The sequence below is a fragment of the Ascidia mentula genome, chromosome 2 (assembly GCF_947561715.1).
Source record: "Ascidia mentula chromosome 2, kaAscMent1.1, whole genome shotgun sequence".
NCBI lineage: Eukaryota > Metazoa > Chordata > Ascidiacea > Phlebobranchia > Ascidiidae > Ascidia > Ascidia mentula.
Window position 1 is genome coordinate 13,989,083 of NC_138567.1, and position 20,927 is coordinate 14,010,009.

At 38.1% G+C, this 20,927-nt stretch overlaps 2 protein-coding genes and 1 pseudogene across 3 annotated transcripts; 2 read left to right on the plus strand and 1 right to left on the minus strand.

Moving 5' to 3' along the window:
* Nucleotides 1–825: 825 nt before the first annotated feature.
* LOC145890201 (uncharacterized) lies at nucleotides 826–5,598 on the plus strand (annotated as a pseudogene). The gene is made up of 4 exons (XR_014399548.1): nucleotides 826–1,589; nucleotides 2,151–2,313; nucleotides 4,118–4,842; nucleotides 4,896–5,598. The product of XR_014399548.1 is annotated as an uncharacterized LOC145890201 (transcript).
* A 484-nt stretch (nucleotides 5,599–6,082) lies between these two features.
* Nucleotides 6,083–7,360, minus strand: LOC145890726 (sulfotransferase ssu-1-like). Its single transcript, XM_082981869.1, has 2 exons — nucleotides 6,515–7,360; nucleotides 6,083–6,457 (listed from the first exon to the last, which is right to left on the minus strand). The coding sequence occupies exons 1-2, from the start codon at nucleotides 7,232–7,234 to the stop codon at nucleotides 6,275–6,277; spliced, it is 903 nt and encodes a 300-aa protein (XP_082837995.1). The 5' UTR covers nucleotides 7,235–7,360; the 3' UTR covers nucleotides 6,083–6,274.
* Nucleotides 7,361–8,037: 677 nt separating this feature from the next.
* Nucleotides 8,038–19,378, plus strand: LOC145890717 (uncharacterized). Its single transcript, XM_082981859.1, has 10 exons — nucleotides 8,038–13,192; nucleotides 13,333–14,233; nucleotides 14,389–15,879; nucleotides 16,065–16,271; nucleotides 16,332–16,409; nucleotides 16,475–16,642; nucleotides 16,884–17,010; nucleotides 18,057–18,175; nucleotides 18,570–18,754; nucleotides 19,197–19,378. Exons 1-9 carry the CDS (start codon nucleotides 11,202–11,204, stop codon nucleotides 18,741–18,743), a joined length of 5,256 nt encoding a protein of 1,751 aa, XP_082837985.1. The 5' UTR covers nucleotides 8,038–11,201; the 3' UTR covers nucleotides 18,744–18,754; nucleotides 19,197–19,378.
* The last annotated feature ends 1,549 nt before the right edge of the window (nucleotides 19,379–20,927 follow it).

A 20,927-nucleotide genomic window follows, 5' to 3' on the forward strand; every position in this document is an offset into this window, starting at 1 on the left:
CTACAGCGATGTAGTTTATGACATGAATATTTCAAAATATTCTGTGGGAACCGTCATAGGCTTGTATGTTTTCCGGCCACTATTCCGGCGATGCGAGTTGACAGTTTTGTTAATGTTTTGTTATTTAATTTTTGCACTGCCAAAAAATTGAGTTGCGTAACTTTTCGAGCAAAACATACAAAATTGTTTGAAAAAAGTCAATCAGATTGCTCTCAAGAAGACTATTCAGCTATTTTTGATGCATCGCAGGCCTCGAACGCATGAAATGATACAAAATATTTTGCCTTACAAGTGTGAATATGAAAGCAAATATCTTGTGGCAAATAGATTTGTAAACTTATCGCAAGCGCATATAGGCCTATATTTAGAAGATAGTTTTTATTTACAGAACATACAGCATAGTTAGACCTTGTGTTGAGAAGCGAGAAAACATTATGAAAACAGAAACTCGGAAATGTTCGACCTCATCCTAGCCCACGATAAGCTACGACACATTTTGGCAACTAAACATAACAGGATATTTGTGTACGCTGCATTCAGATGGCCACTGTTTCGACCTATAAGGTCTCATCAGTGCAGCTGGTGTGACTATCAGACGACTTTGCTGGCGAAACGGCCAAGCAGCCAAACGGTAACCATCTGTATACTGTATACAGCTTACACAATTCATATTATTTTTTGCTTTGCTTATCATATCAGGATTAGTTTGCCAAACAGTGTCTATATATTTCTGGGGTTTATGCGAAAGGTTTAAGACTGATTCCGGCGAGCTTGGACCGTTGTGATATTTAGACGCACTTTATGCAGCACCAACTGGAATGTACAATGTTGGACGTCAAGACACCTACAGTAAGTCATCTAGGCAATCCAAAAATGCCCAGCTTTATTAAACTACGCCACCCGGTAAACGACGAGACCATACTCTATCCTATGAACTTTACCCAAAAAGATTTGGATGACGCAATCACATACGAAGCAGAGTACAGTGATATATTTGTCTGCACTTACCCCAAGTGCGGCACCACATGGACGCAAAACATTGTTTGGTTGATCGTCCACAACGGAGATCCGATACCGGGGAAGCTACGACATTCCATGCCCATGCTCGATTTCGACGGAGCCGCGTTCACCAGAGAGATTGACAACAGTGTGCATCCTCGAATTATCAAAAGTCACTTTCCTCAAAGCTGGGTGCCGTACAATCCCAAAGCGAAATACGTGTATGTTGTCAGAGAACCAAAGGACGCTTTAGTTTCTTTTTTCTATCATTGCAAAGGCTACCCTGAACAGTACGCATGCCCCGAACTGAATTTCGACGGTCTATTTGATCTTTACATACAAGGGAATGTATCCTTCGGCAGTTATACTTCGAGCACGTAACTTCGTGGTACGGGAAGAGAAATGACCCCAACGTTTTATTTCTACGCTACGAAGATCTAAAGAGAGACATCACGAGCACTGTAATTAAATTGGGAAAGTTCCTTGGTGATAAATACGAAAAGGCTTTGCTTAAAAACGACGAACAACTTCTCAATACTGTTATCGAGAAAAGTTCATTTAAAACTATGCAGAGTCAAGCAGAGAAATGGGTAACTGTACTTTTTTTGTTTTTTTGTGCTAATATTTTTTCAGCTAAAACACCTTTGTATTCCCCCACAAAATGGATCTAATTAATTTTCCGCATGTTTCAGTAATTAGAAAAAAGCTAAATAAGAATAACACATCAACAACAAGTTTTCGCAACGGTTATTGGTTAAGAAAAGGGTGAATGTGCCTGTAATTAATTGTTGCCACAAAACTACAACAGCGCGAGCAGAGCATTTTATGCTTTCGGTTTTAAGTTAGATATTGTTAAAAAGTAAACTACTATTATATATGTGCAAAAAAGCCATAATATTGCAGAGCTGCAGACCGGGTGTGTATACGCATTGTTTCGAATGGTAAGGGCTCATCAGTGCAGCTGTGTGCCCGGTAGAGTAAAAGCTAGCACAGTGCCACTGTCAACAGCGGCACTGATGAGACCTCACAGGTCAAAGCAGTGCGTGTACACACCCTGTCTGCAGCTCTCCAAACTACTATTAATTAGGCTATTACTATTACAGCTAATAATTAGAATAAATGCGTGTTTTATTTGTACACATGTGTTGCAGTACATTTCGCCGAGAGTGTCGAGTCTCCCGCTCATACGTAAGGGAATTATTGGCGATTGGAAAAATCACATGAACGATCAACAAGCGGCAAAAGTCGACAACAGATTGAAAGAAGTTGGTAAACCGAGTGGTTGGGCCGACTTGTGGAAAAACTCCGAAAACGGTTATTGAGAAAACACCTGCTAAGCATGCTGATGAATGAAACATACAAGTGTAATGTTTACCTTGAAAAAAATCTACATGTTTCTGTAAATAATTCAACCAGAAACAAAACAATCTGACGTTGGATTGAAATACCATCAGTCCTATCATTAAAGTAATCCGCGAAATTTAATGTCTTCCTTCATATATAATATTTATTTTAAGAATAAAGCAAATTTGATCGTAAAGAACGACTCGCACTAAAATCTGTGCAAATCCCTTTACAGTGATACAAGTACAAGAAACCAATCTTGTTTGTGGCTGCGTGTGATGTCGTTGCAATCGCTGACCTACTTTGCCAGCAGTGTGTTTTCATTATTCTCGTTTTGCTGTGCAGCTTCGTTCCACCGTACAGCATTCTAACCTAGGACAGCCTATGTTCTTCTTTATATCTTTATTAACCGTGCTGGGAAGCTCCTCCTCAGCGTAAACCTCACATCAAATACATGTATTTTTCTCAACTTGCTTTATCATTCATGCTTTTGTCGTGGTATATATTTAGTACATTGACACATACATCATAGCAAACAATTTTTTGCAATGATTGGGGTGATGCCACTAATGGTTGCAGCGCTACGCTGCGTATAAACTCGAATGAACAGAGACAGGGTAGGCGATAAAATAACGATGCATTTGCTTGTTATATGGCCTAATGAGTTTTTGTGATGTAACAATTGTTATTAATGACCGAGGTAACTATAAGACTTGATACATGTTCAGTGCACGTGCATATAATCGAAGTATTGCTATGTTTTAGGCCAGCGATTCCCAACCTATCGAAGTATTGCTATGTTTTAGGCCAGCGATTCCCAACCTTTTTGTGTGTGCGTACCACTTGGAGGTAAAACAATTTGACACGTGCCACCTAGTTGAGTGTTACAAAGAAACCTGTAGGGGATGAAGTAACAAACATTTTGAGATCACCTGCGATATCTTAACTTCGCAAATAACGGAAAGGTTCTCGCGTACCACCTGGAATGCCGTCGCGTACCACCGGTTGGGAAACATCAGGAAAATTCCAAAAAAATGTTTTGTCGCATTCATAATATCACGCTACGTCCGCACTATGGCCACCCTGGTCTATTACGACCAAACTTGCCGTAATTGCGTCACAACGAGTTTTGGTTAGCAACTGACGCTATACAGTTCAAATGTGGATACCATTGGACGTAATTAACCGTGTGAGGCATTTAGTGGACAAGTCTTTTGTGTTCTGTAAACGGCAGCAAGGTTTATTTTACGTGAATAGTAAGTGCATAAAGTGAATATACCCACTGACATAAAAGTGTGTGTAACCCCGTGGAAAGGCAATGTTCAACATCCTGTTCACCTGCGAAATTAAAAATCACTCAATGGAAAATTACCGCCACCAATTTGAGCAAGCAGAGGGCAGTGATACATTTTTTGTCTGCTCATACATCAAGTGCTGGACCTCTTTACACTGACATTCTTTAACGGATGCTGGTTTTCTGCGCCTTGCTTCATTGGATTTCGCTTGGGTGAACTTACTGCTGAAAAACAACTTGCTGTCACGTAACTGCTGTTGCGTGTCTGTATTAGTTTCCTACTGGTGGTAACATTCAGAAAGACTTTAAACTCAGGCAGCTACAGTCTCTTCTGAAAAAACTCTGTAGGTAATCAGAATATGAAGTTGTTAGCCAGAAATGTACCAAGAAAGAAAATTACATTTGTGTTATGTGGTCATTTTAACAAAATAAGTCATGCTAAAATTTAATAAATGTTTTTTTTCAGACTTTAATTGACAGCAGATATGGGTGATAAGACAATACCATCTTACGTTAGTTTAAAGCATCCCGTCACCGGCGAGTTTTGTAAGTACCCTTGCTATTTCGAGCAAAGGCATATGGATTGGGCCGTTCAACACCAAGCCAAAGAGGGCGACATTTTCATATGTTCACATCCAAAATGTGGAACGACGTGGCTTCAAACCATGGTGTGGCTTATCGTTCACAATGGGCAAATGTTTGATGGCTATATCAAAGAGCACATGCCCATGCTGGAATTTGACGAAAGACATACAGGCGATCAATTAGATACCACTCCTTATCCATGCATTAAAAAGACGCATTTCAAACAAAGTTGGGTTCCTTTCCACCCCAATGCAAAGTATATTTACATAACTCGCAACCCAAAGGATGCTTGTGTTTCATACTATTACCACTGCAAAGGCTATGACTATTTCGACTGCGAAAATCTCGACTTCGACAAGCTTTTTAGTCTCTACGTGAGAAATGAGGTGGAGTTTTTTGGTTACTTTAATCACGTGACTGATTGGTACATAAAGCGTAACAAACCAAATAATCTGTTTCTATTGTACGAGGATATAAAGCGCGATCAAGAAGGACAAGTTCTAAAAATAGCCAAGTTCCTGGGTGAAAACTACTACCATGCTCTGCTAGGGGATGAAAAAAAAGGGTTGCGAAAAGTTTTGGAGAAAAGCAGTTTCACTCACATGCAATCATTGGTTGTGGTAAGTTGGGCGCGTAAGATAGGTTTGCTTGTATAACCGTGATATTGTTTTAGAGGAAAAACCGACCGAAGCATCTCCCATTTGTTCGCAAAGGAGTGGTGGGAGACTGGAAAAATCACCTGAGCTCCAAACAGTCTGAAGTTATGGAAGAAATGATACGAAAATATGGAGGATCTAGTGGTTGGGATAAACTGTGGGATAATCATGACGAAGTCTGGGGGGAAAATAATAGCAAGAACATTATTTGAACTTTATAATTATGCAAAGATAAAAATATATGTAATATAAACACAGGCAATAACTCTGTTCGGCTTGTAATCTCAACAATTGCGTTTCTTCTACTCCACCTTTTTTACTTATCGCAACTTTACCGAATCATTTTGCCGGTTCGCCCTTTTTTCCCATTTTACACAGAAAATTACTTAAAAAAAATTGTTTACATAATACTAACAAAATTACACAACAACCGAAACGTCTGTAGCATGAAGTTCTCTATTTTTTTATAACTATTGCATTGGCTATTTTGTTTGTATTAATGTAAAAAAATTTTGTGAGTAATGTAAAAAATTGGATTGGCTCTTAAGTGCATATTTATGATTGATTTTCTTCGTTTAAAGTATGCTTGGATAAACTTTGACCAATTTCAACATTTTTGGAATTGAGCATTATAATTTGAAACGTTTGAGAAGTTAAATTATCGCTTTGATGAAACTGCTGATTCAAAGAATTTGCAACATTTACTGTCAAATTGCTACATCTTACGTCACAATCGTCAAATCAACCGTTTTTTTTATTGGTACTGAGTTGACAGTGCATTGATTTTATTTGTTTCACCACAGTACATACTACTCTATGGTTTCTGTAAGCTGTATGTTTTCTTTGAGTATATAGTACCATTTTACTCTTTTTCTAGCATTGTCAACGCAATGCGTCCTTGCATTTAATATGTCTTGTTCAATTCATTTTTCACAAGATGTGTTGCTGCGGTAATATTGGTTTTGCTAAAAATTAAACTGATTGTTGTAGGTACTGTTGGTTTTTAGTCTTCGTGAAAACGCAAGTTAAAGTAGCTACACATGAAACGGGAAATCATTATCGCTCGTTCGTGAGGTGGTTCGAGTGTCTGCCCTCTTTTTTATGCATTTCCTGGTGCCTGGCTTTTTATGCTTGTTTACGGTGTCGAGTGTAAAGTATACAGGTTGTCTGGTATCTTGTGACCACCAACAGTGCATTTGGTTAGTAAAACATGCACGAAGAACAGAAGAAAGTAACAGAAAGCTTTAAACCCTTTTTGGGACAAGTGCTATTCCTCATTAACTAGAAAGACCATTAAATAAATGTCAGACGTTGTTTGAGATACTTCATTTAAATTGATATATACATTCTAAGCAAATAGGCTTTTGTGCCATTTTCGGTGATTGCGAATATGTTCTCAAAGCTTTTTGTTTTCCCAAACGCCGTCGTGATTATCCCACAATTGGTCCCAGCCACTCATTCCTCCAGCTTTTCTCATCATTTTCTCCATGATTTCAGATTGTGTTGCACTTAAATGATTTTTCCAGTCTCCAACTTGTCCTTTTCTGACGAAAGGAAGATCGTCAGGTCGATCTTTTCTCTGTAAACAGAGCGTTTAAAATAAACAATAAGGAGGAAAATTTACAAAGTTGCATACCACCACAGCGACTTTCATTGATGAGAAACTACTTTTCTCCACAATGGTCTGCAAGAGCTTTTCATTTTCTTTCAGTGCTTGGTAGGGTTCACCTCCCAGGAACTCAGCAACCTTCAAAATCTCGGTTCCTGGATTCAATTTTAAATCCTCGTAAAGCAGAAACAAAACATTCGGTTCATTACGCCTCAAGTACCAATCAGTCACGTGATTGAAATATCCCCAAAATTCCACATCGTCGTTAACATAGAGATCAAACAACTTATCAAAATCAAGGTCTTCGCAGTCAAACACGTCCTTGAAGCCTTTGCAGTGATAATAGTAAGAAACCAATGCATCCTTTGGGTTTCGAGTGACGTAAATATATTTTGCATCGTGGTGATATGGGACCCAGCTATGCTTGAAATGCGTTTTGATGATTCTTGGATACACACTGGCGTCTATTTTCTCTACAGCTTCGCTACCGTGAAACTCTAACATGGGTATATTCTTTCTGATGTCTCCATTGAACATTTCACCTTCGTGAACAATAAGCCACACAATGGTTTGAAGCCATGTTGAACCACATTTCGGAGCCGAACAAATAAAAATATCGCTTTGCTTGGCTTGGTACTTTATGGCTGCATTTAAATGCTTTTGCTGAAAAGTTCCTGGGTATGTACAGTCTTCACCTGTCACAGGATGCTTCAAATAAACGTACGACGGAACAGTTTTGTCATTCATTCTGTCCTACTAGCTTGCTGTACATGGAAACCAACTGAATTGCAACCAAAAACAACAAACTCTGCACAACAGACTGCAAAGTTAGCCAGGAAAGCACGCTGCACGAAGAAGGGAAGTCACATGAAAACTGTTTCCATCTGTGGCATGTGATTGCCGTGTAAATTAATCAACGGGCGCTTGCAAAATTGAGACTTGTTGCACATTATATGTATGTACATTTATGTTATTCTGCTTGTCACTAATAAAAGGCTGACCGTGATGCATAAAAACAATGTTAAGATCTTATGTAGCCTCGGGACAAATTTCCTTAAATGCCGCCGAGTCGCAGTTGTGTTGAAAGAAACAATTGCATTGCAGTTATATTGAGCTTTGTAACACGGGGAATTGTGGTACAGGGACGCCATGACATTGCAGGTGCGGTTTGGTATGGCAATACTACCTATTACAACGCTGCTTTTACAGTTTCTCTCGTGTGTCAAAAGCACTCGTAGAAAAGAAAAACTTGTATCACTGCTTGAGGAAATAACCGTTTACACCTTCATTAACATCGCCAGGCATAATAAGATTGGTTTAAGGTACTGCATTATGTATAATTTACACTTACGCGGGATGTAATTTATTTTCTGCCAATCAAGAAATCCTACAGTCCTGGATTTTTTGCAACCTTATTCTATGAAACAGTTTGTTGCGTCATAATCACAAAAGGTGTTCCTCAAAATTGCTGAAATGCTCATTGCAGATACTGCACTTAAAATCGTGATACTGTCACGCAAAAAAAACTTGTAGTTGTAGTTACTGTGTTTTGTTAACTAGGATCCCGCTGGTCGTTGTACAGTAGCATACTGTTTACAGGTATTTGCATGACATGCATTCATGGTGGACAGTGGACACCATCGTTGGTGAACACTGAACAATTATTCAATTTCAGTCATGCAGTGTTTTTTGAAGCTTTAATAGCATTTATTACAGTAAGATTGATAAAAAAAAAGGCATATGAGAAGATATGTCAACGGAAATCTTGCTGGTTCTGCTCAAGAAATGGAATTTGCATTTGTAACTCCTTGCGGTTGCTTTGTCTGCGATGAATATTTGGTGCTTGTATTGTAGCCTACAAAGAATGAGATAAAATGTTGTGGGAATGGGTTGCTCTGACCCAATGAACTGTAAATTTGGTGCAGAGTGGGAGCAGGAATCTACTAAAAAGAAGAGTTTAAATTTTATATTTGTCAGTTATGCAATATGTTAATCCAGAAGTGCACATGTGTGTTGCTCTTTTTTTAGTTTTGGTTCAGAAGTGTAACAAAACATATGAAGTAGAAAAACAAATTTATGTCACTGTCAAAAAGGTTTGTATTGCCACTAGCCTATATGTGTAAAAAAGTTAAGTAGCGCCCTTGTTGGAGCGGGCAATGCACGGAATATCAGAACATTTTTTATGTGTTAATATGTCAGCTATTGTAGCTCAGTAATACATTTGTTTTACTGAGTGAAATTTAAGTGGTTGAATTTTTTCCATTATAATTTTGCCAGATTGGAATGTTTGTTATTTGCGCTGATGATTTTTATCAGCGATCAGTAATGTCATGGATATTGATGCATTAGCATTATATTTTTTAATCCTTCCACATGCGACATTTTTTTCAATCTGGTAAATTTGTAAAATCCCTCCAATTTAAACCTATGGAAATTAATTATTTTAAAAGACTTTAAAGACCCTTTTTTTCAATTTGAAGTTAAGATTTGGTCTAGTAGATACATGTACACAATCTTCTCATCATTACTGAATTCTAGTTTTTTGATTTTTTTGGTTTGTTTATTGTTTTCTGCAAATGATTTGCTCAAATCTAATGTGAATTTTGTTTTAACAAAAGCTTTTATTGTGAGGTTTAGTACGGATCAACTGTAAGTTTTGTTAAGAGGCAAAGAACAGCTTTAAGGGGCTGGTCTAAACAGAAATTAAAGTCTGATAGCTTCCTAAATTGTCAGTTTTTGTTTGGTTATTAATCATCTGGGCAACATGATTCAAACACATAATACATTAATGTTGTTGCACTCCATTAAAGTTAAAATGGTATTTACAGGCCAACAGATACCTGTAGTTGAAATTAACCCAACCTAACATAATTGTAGGTGCTGGGTTAAGAATAAGTGTGAATCAATACTGATGTGATATCATAATGTAATATGTCACAACCATATTTCATCTCATAAATTTTGTGTGCTATTGTATATGGATAGTTTCAGGCATATAGCAAGCATTTGTAGTTTGCTTGAGCATACTTTACTGTAGTTATGGTAACAGTCAACAAGCTGGGAATGATTTTAAACTTTGTCAAACCTCTAAATGTGGATGTATCGGTGTTACCATAGTTACCACAACCACTTTACACAGACCTTGCATTGAGTGTTGTGTTGAAAACAATTATTATACAACACTAAAAAGAGGCCAAACAGATCACACAGTGGAACCAAGAGGAACTATACAAATAGCTTTCTTTGTTGCTTGGTTCCTGTTATATCAATATTTTTATTTGAAGTTTGTGTTAGTAGTTGACAAGAAAAAGGTGTAAACAGTGTTGGAAACTGGCAATCATTTTAGTATGTGCTGTGCAGAGTTGCCAAACCTTGTTCAAAGGTTTATGCCTATTTTTGTGACCAGTGTCTTGAAAAATACAGATGTGCTTATTTTCAAAAATATGTTTATTTCAGACTTGGTTTTCTTACTGGTAAATTTTTGCGATTTTTAGTGTTTTATTGGATGGACCAGTCTGGCTAAAATACAAATTTACAGGAATTATCGCTATTTTAAGCCACAATGCAGCATGCTTTTTTTTAGCTCTTGCTAAGTGCAAATCAGATATTACAAGACAACAAATATTACAGGTGACAACCTGAGTTACTAATATATATGTATGTGAATCATTGTGTTCATGAGTCAAAAATATGTCACAATTATACGGATCATTGCCATATCATTACTGTTGTCGTATACCTTTAATCATTGTTGTCGTAGGCCTTTATTCTTTAAAGGTGTATTGTCATTGAATGTCAAAAAAAAAAAAATTACATCTTGGGTAAATAAATTGCCTATTTTCAAGCCTATGGTTTGCCCAAGTCTGTGGACCCTATGTGGTTTATACAGACTGCACTGGGGGTATTGTGCAATTTATACACTTACAAATAATTGTCACAGTTATTTGTAATTATTGAAATGATTTTGTTTATTTTTTTTGTTTTATACTTTCAAGCTGGTTTGGCGAAAAAAATATTTAACATATGATTTGGAGCATTGAGACCCACAATGAGGAAAGTCATGGCTCAAATGGGTTAAAATCTGTTCTGGACTACCAGAAAAACTACAAATTAACACTATTTTGTAGGGTACATGGGTAAAATGCCAGGTCATGGATAAGTTTTGTCAGATTTTCTGTTTGTTATCATTTCAGCAGTGCTTTATTTTGTTAAAAAAATTAATGTAATGCTTAACTTAAACTTATATTAGCCTATTTATAGAAATTAGTTTTCTTAATGTAACAGCATACTAATTACCTTCAAAAATCAATAATTTAACATAGTTTTTACAGTTGAAACAGTTGCAATCATGCCTAAAATTAAGCATAAGCTCAAAGCAGCTCGTTTTTTATTCAAAGGTAACAGCTTCATACACTTTTGGTATGCAGGGTTGTGTATCCACTTACTTATATGTGCGAATTTTGTACATTTCCACTTTGACATTTTTAAGTAGTTTTGACAGTTGAACTGAATTGTGTTAACGACAGAATATAATAACTGACTAAAAGCAATCAAACCTGTCGAAGTACAATGATGACACCTAGTGTAATTAATTGTTGTTTAATTAATGTCGATGTGCTGCACTGATGTTTGCGAAATCAGACTGGTTCAAAAATGCTCATTCCTTGAACTTCTTGTATTACTGTAGATTTAATTGGACATTGTATTTGAAACAATGTCATCAGCAAAATTTAGGCCTTCTGGCATATACAAGCATGATGTCACCAAAGCAAAAGATTACCAGAGTCAGGCATCCAGCAGAGTTAGGTTTTCAAATACTGGTGGCCAACCCTCAAACAATCCCAAAGACCCTTATATGTGGTTTGCTGAAACTACTGGCAAACAGACAAGCAATGATTTGAGAAGAAAGCATTCCCCTGGGTTTGAAGAAAGAAGAAGCAAGCCTCAACAAAACTTGTCTCATGAATACAGAAGGTATTCACCCCATGACAGGAAGAGCTTCTCATCTCGTAATTCAAAATTCCCAGAAAAAAGAAGTAGATCTCCTATAAATAACAGGTCTCCTAATGAACGTACTGCAGCACCACACAAAAAATCCACAACCGGTCATTCTTTTACTAATGAATATCGACAGCCAGCATTTCAGAGTCGTTCACCGAATTCAAGGGACAAAAAGCAGTATGATTACCCACCACCAAATGAAAAGAGGTTTAGTGAAAAGAATCACTCAACAATGGCGGGAAATTCAGGATTGACAAGGAATCGAAGCATTTCTCCCCCTACTGCTAGAATAAAGTTTGATCAACGAAGCAGTGTTTCTCCACCAAGAAGACAAGAACGGACCAGAATTCGACAAGATAGAAACACATTACCTGGCAGAAAAAGAGATGGACAAACCCACAGTCATTATTCTAATGAAAAGCGCAGTTATGACACAAAGCACTCGTCACCTCCTATGCAAAAGTACAGAGATTACCCTAAAGAGCCAGAAGAGCTTATAATAAAGAAACATGAATGCACCAATGAGAGGAAGGATATGTTTTACCCGGATATATCAGCCAATACAACCCTCCTTGACAAGTCAAAATCTTTGATAACTGTTTTTGACCCGGATGTGTTGGATAGTGTAAAGGTGGTTAAAAAACCACAACAGTCAGATTGGCACCGTGAAGAGCCCTTGAGGACCCATCATATGAGCAAACATAGTCCAGTCAGGAGACAGAAGCATCACATCTCTCCTGGTCGTGATAGTGATTATCAGTCAATGAATTCACGCCTTCAGTCTGAAGAGATGCAAGACAACGAAAATGTTGATTTAGAACCTCCATCTTACTCTTGGGTGGGAGAATATTTAGATAGTGAAGATGAATATGTCGCACAAAGTAACAAAGAGGAAAGAAGTGACAAAGGGTATGGAAAACGGTATCAATCACAACAAACATCACCAAACTTTTCATATTCTAAACAAATGGACCATGATGATTTTAAAAGTTTTAATGATAGAAGATATGCAGCATCTGATAGCCATAAATTTTCTGGTGGAAAAACCCTCTCACATGCGTTTACAACGTCGTCGGAACTCGACACCAGAAGTTCGGTCGAAAACCGCAGCTATACTGAAAGGCAACAATCCTCAGAGAGGAAAAAGAAGGACTTTACTCAACAAAGATGCAATGCTGAAATAATAAATAAAGGAGAAAATCAGATGCAACCTAAGAAAAAAATAAACAAAATAAGCTTCAAAGTGACAAAGGGTGAAGCAAGGCAATTTGGCCCCACTGGTGCTATTGATCCTAGTGCTGAAGACGTTGATGGACATGAATTAACAGATTATGACATGGCACAGTTCGACACTGCTGAAGCAATTAATCGCATTCAAAACATATTCAAGAAGCAACAGGCCATTGAGGAAAAATCCAAAGCAGACAAGCTTTCTGCCGTAATAAGTGATATGAAAAGGATGGAAAGCTTCAATGCAAGCGGCGATGTGAGGTCTTATGATATTAGGAACAAGGAAGTTGATGGACGCTCAGGGACTCAATTCTATGACATTCCTGGAACTTACAGAAGTTATGAAACACAAGACAGAAGAACTTTCCGGAGTTCCAGTCATGATGAGTATCGAAGGGAGACCTACACTCACCGAGCCTTAGAACAAAGGGACAAGAGGGAAGTTATGTATTCCCGGAAAGAAGATGACATGAGGTTTGTATTTTTAACTAATAGCGTGAAAATGTTATTGTGAGGTAAGCTACATATATATTGTTTGGTAATAATGCATTTGCAAATATGTAAACACAATATTTATGTTACGTCTAAAATTTGTGTATGATGGTATTAAACAGTGAAGTGGATCTCTTTATACAACGAGGACGGGGAGACGGATCGTTCAAATCATCACGTAATGTGATTTCCAAAGAAGCAGGACCCATGAAGAAAAATGATGTATTCTGGGAGGACAAGAGTCCAGAAGGTTCTTTTCAGAGAAGAATGGAAACAAGTTTTGGGAAAAAGGATGCAGAAGCGATTCCAGGGATTGATGGTAAACGGTTATCGGAGAGCGGCGAAAGTCTGGAAAGCTATGACGACTTTTGGGGATTTAACTACATTTCTTGGTTTTCCAAAAACATTCTTGAAACCAAGCAGTTTGAAACATTCGTGCAAAATGTGTGTCCACCAAGTGTGGCAAACAATCTTACTGAACTTCCATTGAGATTTCTACATTGCTTGGCTAACAGCAACAAACATGCTGTACGTTGCATTCCTAAACAGAGTGGTGAGGCAAAGGAGTTGCTTAGGTATGTGGGACTTTATAAAAGTTTGGAGGGTGGAATGGATGCCTTTTGTGAGAAACTAGGGATGGATAATATTTCTGAAAATGAGCCTAGCAAGAGTAAATTACCTCCATCTTCAGCACAGTCAACATCAGGTTTACGCAAGGTTATCAACTATGATGAAGACAATGACAAGGTGTCTGCTGAGAAAGCGAAAATAAAAACTCAGCCCACAAAAGGAAACAATTCCTATCCCGATGGGGATTTCAAAATCACAGTTATTACATCCTCCTCCTCCCAACCAACAAAGCGAATAGAAGTTATTAACTCAACAAGCAAAAGGGATGAGAAGACAGCGACCCAACATGATTTTAATCAGGGGCATACAAGATCCAAGGGAAATTCAACGCAGGACAACAAGAACAGGAATTTGGTCAGCAGCAGTTTTCCTCAACCAAGGCCTACTACAATCGTGAGTGGTTTGCTTACTTAATCCTGAATCATGTTCCAGTAATATAGCGTGATCGCTCATGTACTGGAAGATATCAGGTTTTATGTTACACTGTGTTTAGGAAACTTGTGTAGTTTAATATTGTATTCAAAGTACAGTTACCGCCTTGTTGACAGAATGTTACAACAGCATCAGCACCGGCACTTGAAAGAACCATTAATCAGGATCCAGTCAAGGTGGTAATCAAGCAGGTCAATCAAGGGAGTGAAGATCACATGAGTTCCTATGCAAGATCAACGGAGAGAGAAAACATCATTAGAGAAATACCAGTTTCATCAAATAGGGTTGCAAAGAAAGACAAGTACGTCCCTGTTGCAATAGATGTTGGCGACAGACGATACCATGGCTCACATCCTCAAGAAAGTGATGCTCCAAATCCTCAAACCGGCCAAGATTACAAGCTTTCAAACAAAACATGTTTACCACCAAGACAACAAAATTTTGTGCCAAATGACCGGCATGAGAAAATGACAGAGCATCTCAAATTGCCAGAAAGGCGAATGGATGAGCTTTTTATCAGAGATCTACAATCACGACACCAAGGTCCGAATCTAACGCCACTTGATAGCAATAGAAGAAATGAACCCCAGCACATTAATGTTTCCCTGAGAAGAAATGAACCTCTAAGACGAGATATACCCCTAGGACGAGATGAACCCCTAAGACGAGATGAACCCCTGAGAAGAAATGAACCCCCAAGACGAGATGAACCCCAAAGAAGAAATGAACTCCCAAGACGAGATGAACCCCAAAGAAGAAATGAACCCCCAAGAAGAGATGAATCCATAAGAAGAAATGAACCCCCCAGAAGAGATGAACCCATAAGAAGAAATGAACCCCTAAGAAGAGATGAACCCCAACCATCAAATAACCACTTAAGAAAAAATGAACCGCAGCAGTTAAATAAACTCCTGAGAAGAAAAGAGACTCCACAAAGAAACGAGGGTGAAAGAAGAAATGAACCCCAGCTTAGAAATAAGACCCACATGTGTAATATTACTAAACGGAGGCTGTTAAAGCGAGAATACTATGACACACATGAAGAAAGAGTAACAAGAAGTGCTCCACTGCATCCTGCTTCAAGCGAAGGAAGACAACCTTTAAACCGGTTGAAACCAGTTTATCACCACGACAGTGCAAAGCACCCAGGTAAAGAGCAGGATGTCAAACATCCTCCGCCATACAAATCAAGACGCCTGTCTTCAGCGAGTTCAGAGAAATCTGCCCACAGAGCCAGGGAGGTTTCACATGCAAGTGGTCAAAAACTGAATGTTCATGAAAGAAAACAAATTCCAATGAAGGTGACATCCAGACCAAAGGATGAGAAAAGCAGAGATATGCAAACCTCGCCCAGTTCAACTCCTAAACCAACTCAAAATGACAAGCCAAAGCAGATGGGTGAAAGAAGAACCTCCAACTCCACTTTGGAAAAGTGCCGAAATAAAACACAGGAAAATGAAGCAAGTGGCAACAACGAGAAGTGTGTTAAATCACAAAAATGTGATGCCTGTTTCGGCGGGATAAGAAAGCGATTGGCTGAATCAGACCACTATTCGAAAACTCCAACATTCAGTAGTTTACAAAAAGTCCACTTACGTGATTTCAAGGTAAATATACATGTTTTCAAAGAAAATAAATGTGGCCACAGAAGGTGGAATGAAACTTCATAATAGTCACTGTGACACCTAAATGATTACCGAACTAAAACCATACTATGTGTAAAATTGCAGTCAACACAGTTTATTTCAAATGTTAATTACAAAAATTTCAAATGTTTAAAATTTTGATTTAGAATTTTGTGAGAGGTATGGCAATGAAATTGCTGAATTTCAAATATGATTTCAACAAGTACGATTCCACGAAGATACGCGATTTTGTCCATGATGCATCAATGTTTAAAGCAAGGAATTGTACAAATCCTAACATTTTCGGCAAAGAACACGCCGCTTGTATCTTGATGGATTTCTTCAAAAATGCAGATTCCGAAAAAATGATACCAGTAAGTCTATTGGAAGGTTAGTTTTTTGATGGTTACATATTAATTTCTTTTTTATTGCAGGAAGGACTTGCAAGACAAATTAAGTCAAAAGGACCCCATTGGTCTGAAATTTCATACAAGAACTTTAGAAATCTTCAGGTTTAATAAAAGTTGACTTTATTTTCACAGTTAAATGTATCAATGCTTATCTTTTACCCTTTTAGGAAGCAGTTTTTCGCGAATGCAAAAGGCAATTCAAAGGTGCTGAAAAGTTGTCTGACTGTCCTTTACTTTCTAACGTTATCAGAAATTTCGACATTGTTTATCCTCAATTCTGTGGTGATGTTAAAGGTCTTGTTCAACTTTGGTGCTGGACGAACATGGCAAACCAGGTAATCACAGCAACCTTACATTCATAGTTTTCGAATGAGCTTATTGATGTATTTGTGATTGATTATATTGTTTATTTCATAATATGTAATAAAAAAAAAGACATTTCCAATCATATTCATTGTCATATTTATTTACATACAAGTACATACAACAAAAACTATGGTTTGTAAAAATATTTTGAAAACACTTTTCAACAATATGTTTCAGCAGTGTTTTTTGGCAATATTTGTTTTTCCACAGATATCAGAGTCTAGTAAGCCAAGAGTGACTCGTTCAACAGCCAAACAATCAGGCAAACCTGAAAGTAATGATAGTCTCAAAAAGTGGTTGTGTGGTGCTTATGATTCTCCACCTTATCAAACATCAAGTAAGTGTTTAGCTTTGCAGGCGTCGTAAACAACAAATTCGCTGACATCCACTTTGCAAGTATTGTAATGTTAGGCTGAACTTGTTTAATAAAAAAAAAAATTACAAACTGTTAATAATCAACCAAACTATGTCAAAACCTAGAAAAACTCAATTTTGCAACAAAATACATTTAGACCCTCCTACGGTGCAGATTTGCAAACATTTAAAACAAATGCGCATATTGTTGTAATGCCATGCTTTCGCATAGCAAGGCAGGATCGCCCCACTGTGCAGGCCTTGGCTACGAAGCGTGTGAACCTTATGATCAGAATATTAGAGCTGTGATCGCCAAATATAAAGGGCCTGCGCAGTGGGGCGATCCTACCTCGCTATGCGAAAGAATGGCATTACTTGTGCGTTGTCTGATTACGGTGGTGGAGATCCTCTACGCATGTAAAGGTCGCACCAGTGTACCTTGGCCACAATATACCCCAAGAAGCCACTGAGCTCCTGTAGCTCATTTGGTAGAGTGTTGGGCCTGGTTAGCCCAGGGTCGTGAGTTTAAACCTCACAGGGAGCTTGATTTTTCAGATCTCGCTCCGACTTGTCGGGAAAAGTGGCTGATCCAGCTTGGTTGCAATGCCTTGGCTGCAAAGCCTGTGAACCTTATGATCGCATATTGTTGTATTGAGGTTTGCAGACTTGGCAGCCCAGGCAATGCAGCCTAGCTGGATCAGCCACTTTTTCCTGCTCAAGCTCCCAGTGAGGTTTGAACTCACGACCCTAGGCTAAACAGGCCCAACGCTCTACCAACTGAGCTCGGTGGTTTCATGGGGTATATTTTTGCCAAGCCTGCAAACCTCATGATTGCGATACGTTAGCTGTGATCGCCAAGCAAGGTCTATGCAGTGGGGCGATCCTGCCTATGATACCATTGTATGTGATATTACTGCGTAATTGTTGTATTGTTACTTTGTTGGTGTGTCACATTCATACATTCAAAGGCGTTGGTGGAGTTGTGTCATGTTAACCAAATGTCATTTCTACAAAAACATATTTTTAAAGAATACAAGAATATGGAGATACTCAGCAGTGAGAAGTGGGGCAACTGGGACAAGAAGAAAATTATTGGATTTATGTTGTCATGGTTCCTCGAAGGCTATTTCAAAGCTTGTTACAGCCATGTAAGTTGCAGCTGTAGTGTAAGCGTCTTTTATTTCAGAAAAAAAAACTGCTAAATTTCCAACTACAACCATACGTTTCACCAAAGCAGCTCCACAGTGACTCATCTGTGTCGTTGGGTACCCAACTGATTAACAGCAACCGGAAGGTATCACATGGAAATTTCTGTGCCTGGTAGTTGAAAAGCCAGTCTAACAGTACAGTCACCAGCTGCACTGCCGGGACCTTCTAGGTTGACACAATTTGCACAACTGTGTGCAACTTCAATGTTTCATGTATCACGAAGAGATGATTTTATTTTATTTACTTTTAATAGGCTGTTAAGTGTGCACTTCTACATGGCAAAAATATGATTTCTTGCCGTTTATTTTATAAAAGTAATATTTTTATACTTAGTTGGAAAGCAAACGAAGAGCTTCTTCCAGTGAACAAAAGACTGAACAAGATCGGACAAAGAAGAATTCAGTTGCAGAAGTTGATGAAAGGGGAGAAGAGGATACAGATCTTGATAAAATGGAAGTTATGGATGATATACTTGTGGAGCCATGTGATGTAATTGTGGAGTCCTGAATAGCAGCAAGGTATTCATGCAAGCTGCAATCTTTTATAAAAATGCACGTGAATCACTACAAGTTATGGTTGTGTGTATGCTTGCTGAACTAAGATTTAAAAGTAAACATTGAATCTGTTTGTTTTGTGAGCTACACCACTGAAACTGTAAGCATGGTAAACATGGCACCACTTGCTCTCCTCCAGGAAGTTGTTGTCCCAGTCCTCTTTAATTTTATGTAACATTAGTTTTATGCCTGTACAGTAGAGAATATTTTTACACATACTTTTTTAGTTTGAATGCAGTAAGTCACTGCAGCCAAACTTTTTTGGGGACTCTGAAAACATGAATACAATCTTTAATCATCTTAATATGTGGTGATAACATAACACCCTGGTATATTTTTTGATAAATAACCATGAAATATACGTTTGTGCTGGATATATGGTTAGTGGTTTATATGATTGTTTTAGGATAATGGAGAAGAATGTGGAGGATATGACAGAGGTCCATCTTACATAGTACTCCACCTAGAAAAGACTGTGGCAACCTGTTGAAAAAGAGTTTCAGCTGCTTCGTCTTCATAATGCTTTTAGTTTCGTTGTAGGATCTTGTGCTTTCGCTTTCTAGTTTGGTGTCGCAATAAACATTCTAATGCAGAGTTAACGCTTTATTATAATGCAGTCACTCTGTTTTTGAGTCATTTGGTCCACCGAAATTGCTTGAAATTTGACTCTAACAGGCTTTTATAGACTGTTGGTGATGTCTTAAGGACCCATATGACAATTAAACCAGAGAAATTGTATTTACAAGGCCCTTTGCAATAATGCACCTGGCGACTGTTCCGCTTTTCCCAGTGACTGTTGCTGGGTGTTGTGCCTTATATAGGGGTGTAATATTCTCCAGAGTAAAAAAAAATATTGCTCCTGGATGAGACAGTACAAAGAAAGGACTTGTATAGGATGTTGCTTAGGCAATTTTTTCAGCAACTAATTTTGGAGCTATTGTGTAGAGGTGAGATGGGCCTGTAAATATAGCCTGATATTTTAGCTGTCTTTTTAGTTCAATTTTCTACAGCACCCGGCAACGAGTAGCTACCTGATTCAAAGTGCCAAGCGCACTAAAACTGGCTCAAATTCGCCCTAGCAACAGCACACGAATGTGCACTTACTCAACCGTAACTTTGACCCCCATACATCACTGATTGCTTTGTGACTTGCCCCATTTCATTGAGATAGAGAATTCTACAAGGTGGTCATTTCCCGCTAAACTTATCTGCGTGGCGAGTCCGTGTTTAGGGCCTATGCGCAAGTGGTTTAAGGCTACTTCAATAAAATAATTGTGATACAGAAAACGAAAGAGTGAATTAAACGTTAATGTGTCAGTTTGTTTAAGCTAGAAGTTATAACGGGTCCTCGTAATGATAAACGCCACGGAATAATTTCCTATAACTTTTTCGGGCCCCTGTTAACTTTCAAACAAATGCTGTAACGATTAGTTTGGTTTAGTGAGCTAATACTGCAACTGGAATTATAGTTCTTGTAGTTTTAAAGATCGCTAAACATAAACACAGTATGAACAATTATAACTTTCTAGTGAAATGTCACGGTTGGTATGTCAAAAGGTTTTGACGGAATTGCATCACAAACCCAACATCAAACATGCCAAAAAAGTCTCGGTCTGTATACCATGCTGGCTACAGGTCCCGTCGCCAATGGTCTGTTCTTAGAACTAAGTTCGGTCTGAGACCCAAACCGAAAGGAGACTTAAAAAGGTGGAGCAAGTTGAAAAATGTAAAGCAAGCCAGATAACCAAGTCGTCAGAAAGTCGGGGTGTAAATGTAAAAGAGTAGAAAGCGATATCTAAAGACCAAGTTTACATAAAATATTAAAATGTTTTGAATCATGGTAAGCCGAATTCCCTACACTAGGAAGCTTAATAATGCAGCAATAATAGCCACCAAGCAGTAATATTACATGCAATGGCATGATAGGCAGGATCATTTTTTGTGTACATTAGTTAAGAGATATAACTTGCACTTAAACATATCGACAGACAATGACATATAATACGCACAAATGTGCCTATGATTGTCTTAATGATGCATTTATTCTTTCATTGAACGAGTGAAACGACAAATCAAATTACAAATGTAATTTATGAAGACGGTTCCTCTGAAGAATTGGTTGGTGTCGAAAATCGAA

Excerpts from the sequence above, each read along its gene's own strand:
- LOC145890726 (XM_082981869.1), bottom strand. The coding sequence starts at position 7,234 with ATGAATGACAAAACTGTTCCGTCGTACGTTTATTTGAAGCATCCTGTG. Across the intron at positions 6,458-6,514 it reads CAATGAAAGTCGCTGTGGTG|AGAAAAGATCGACCTGACGA; the intron begins GTATGCAACTTT and ends CTCTGTTTACAG.
- LOC145890717 (XM_082981859.1), top strand. The coding sequence starts at position 11,202 with ATGTCATCAGCAAAATTTAGGCCTTCTGGCATATACAAGCATGATGTC. Across the intron at positions 15,880-16,064 it reads TCCACTTACGTGATTTCAAG|AATTTTGTGAGAGGTATGGC; the intron begins GTAAATATACAT and ends ATTTTGATTTAG. Across the intron at positions 16,643-16,883 it reads GGACGAACATGGCAAACCAG|ATATCAGAGTCTAGTAAGCC; the intron begins GTAATCACAGCA and ends GTTTTTCCACAG.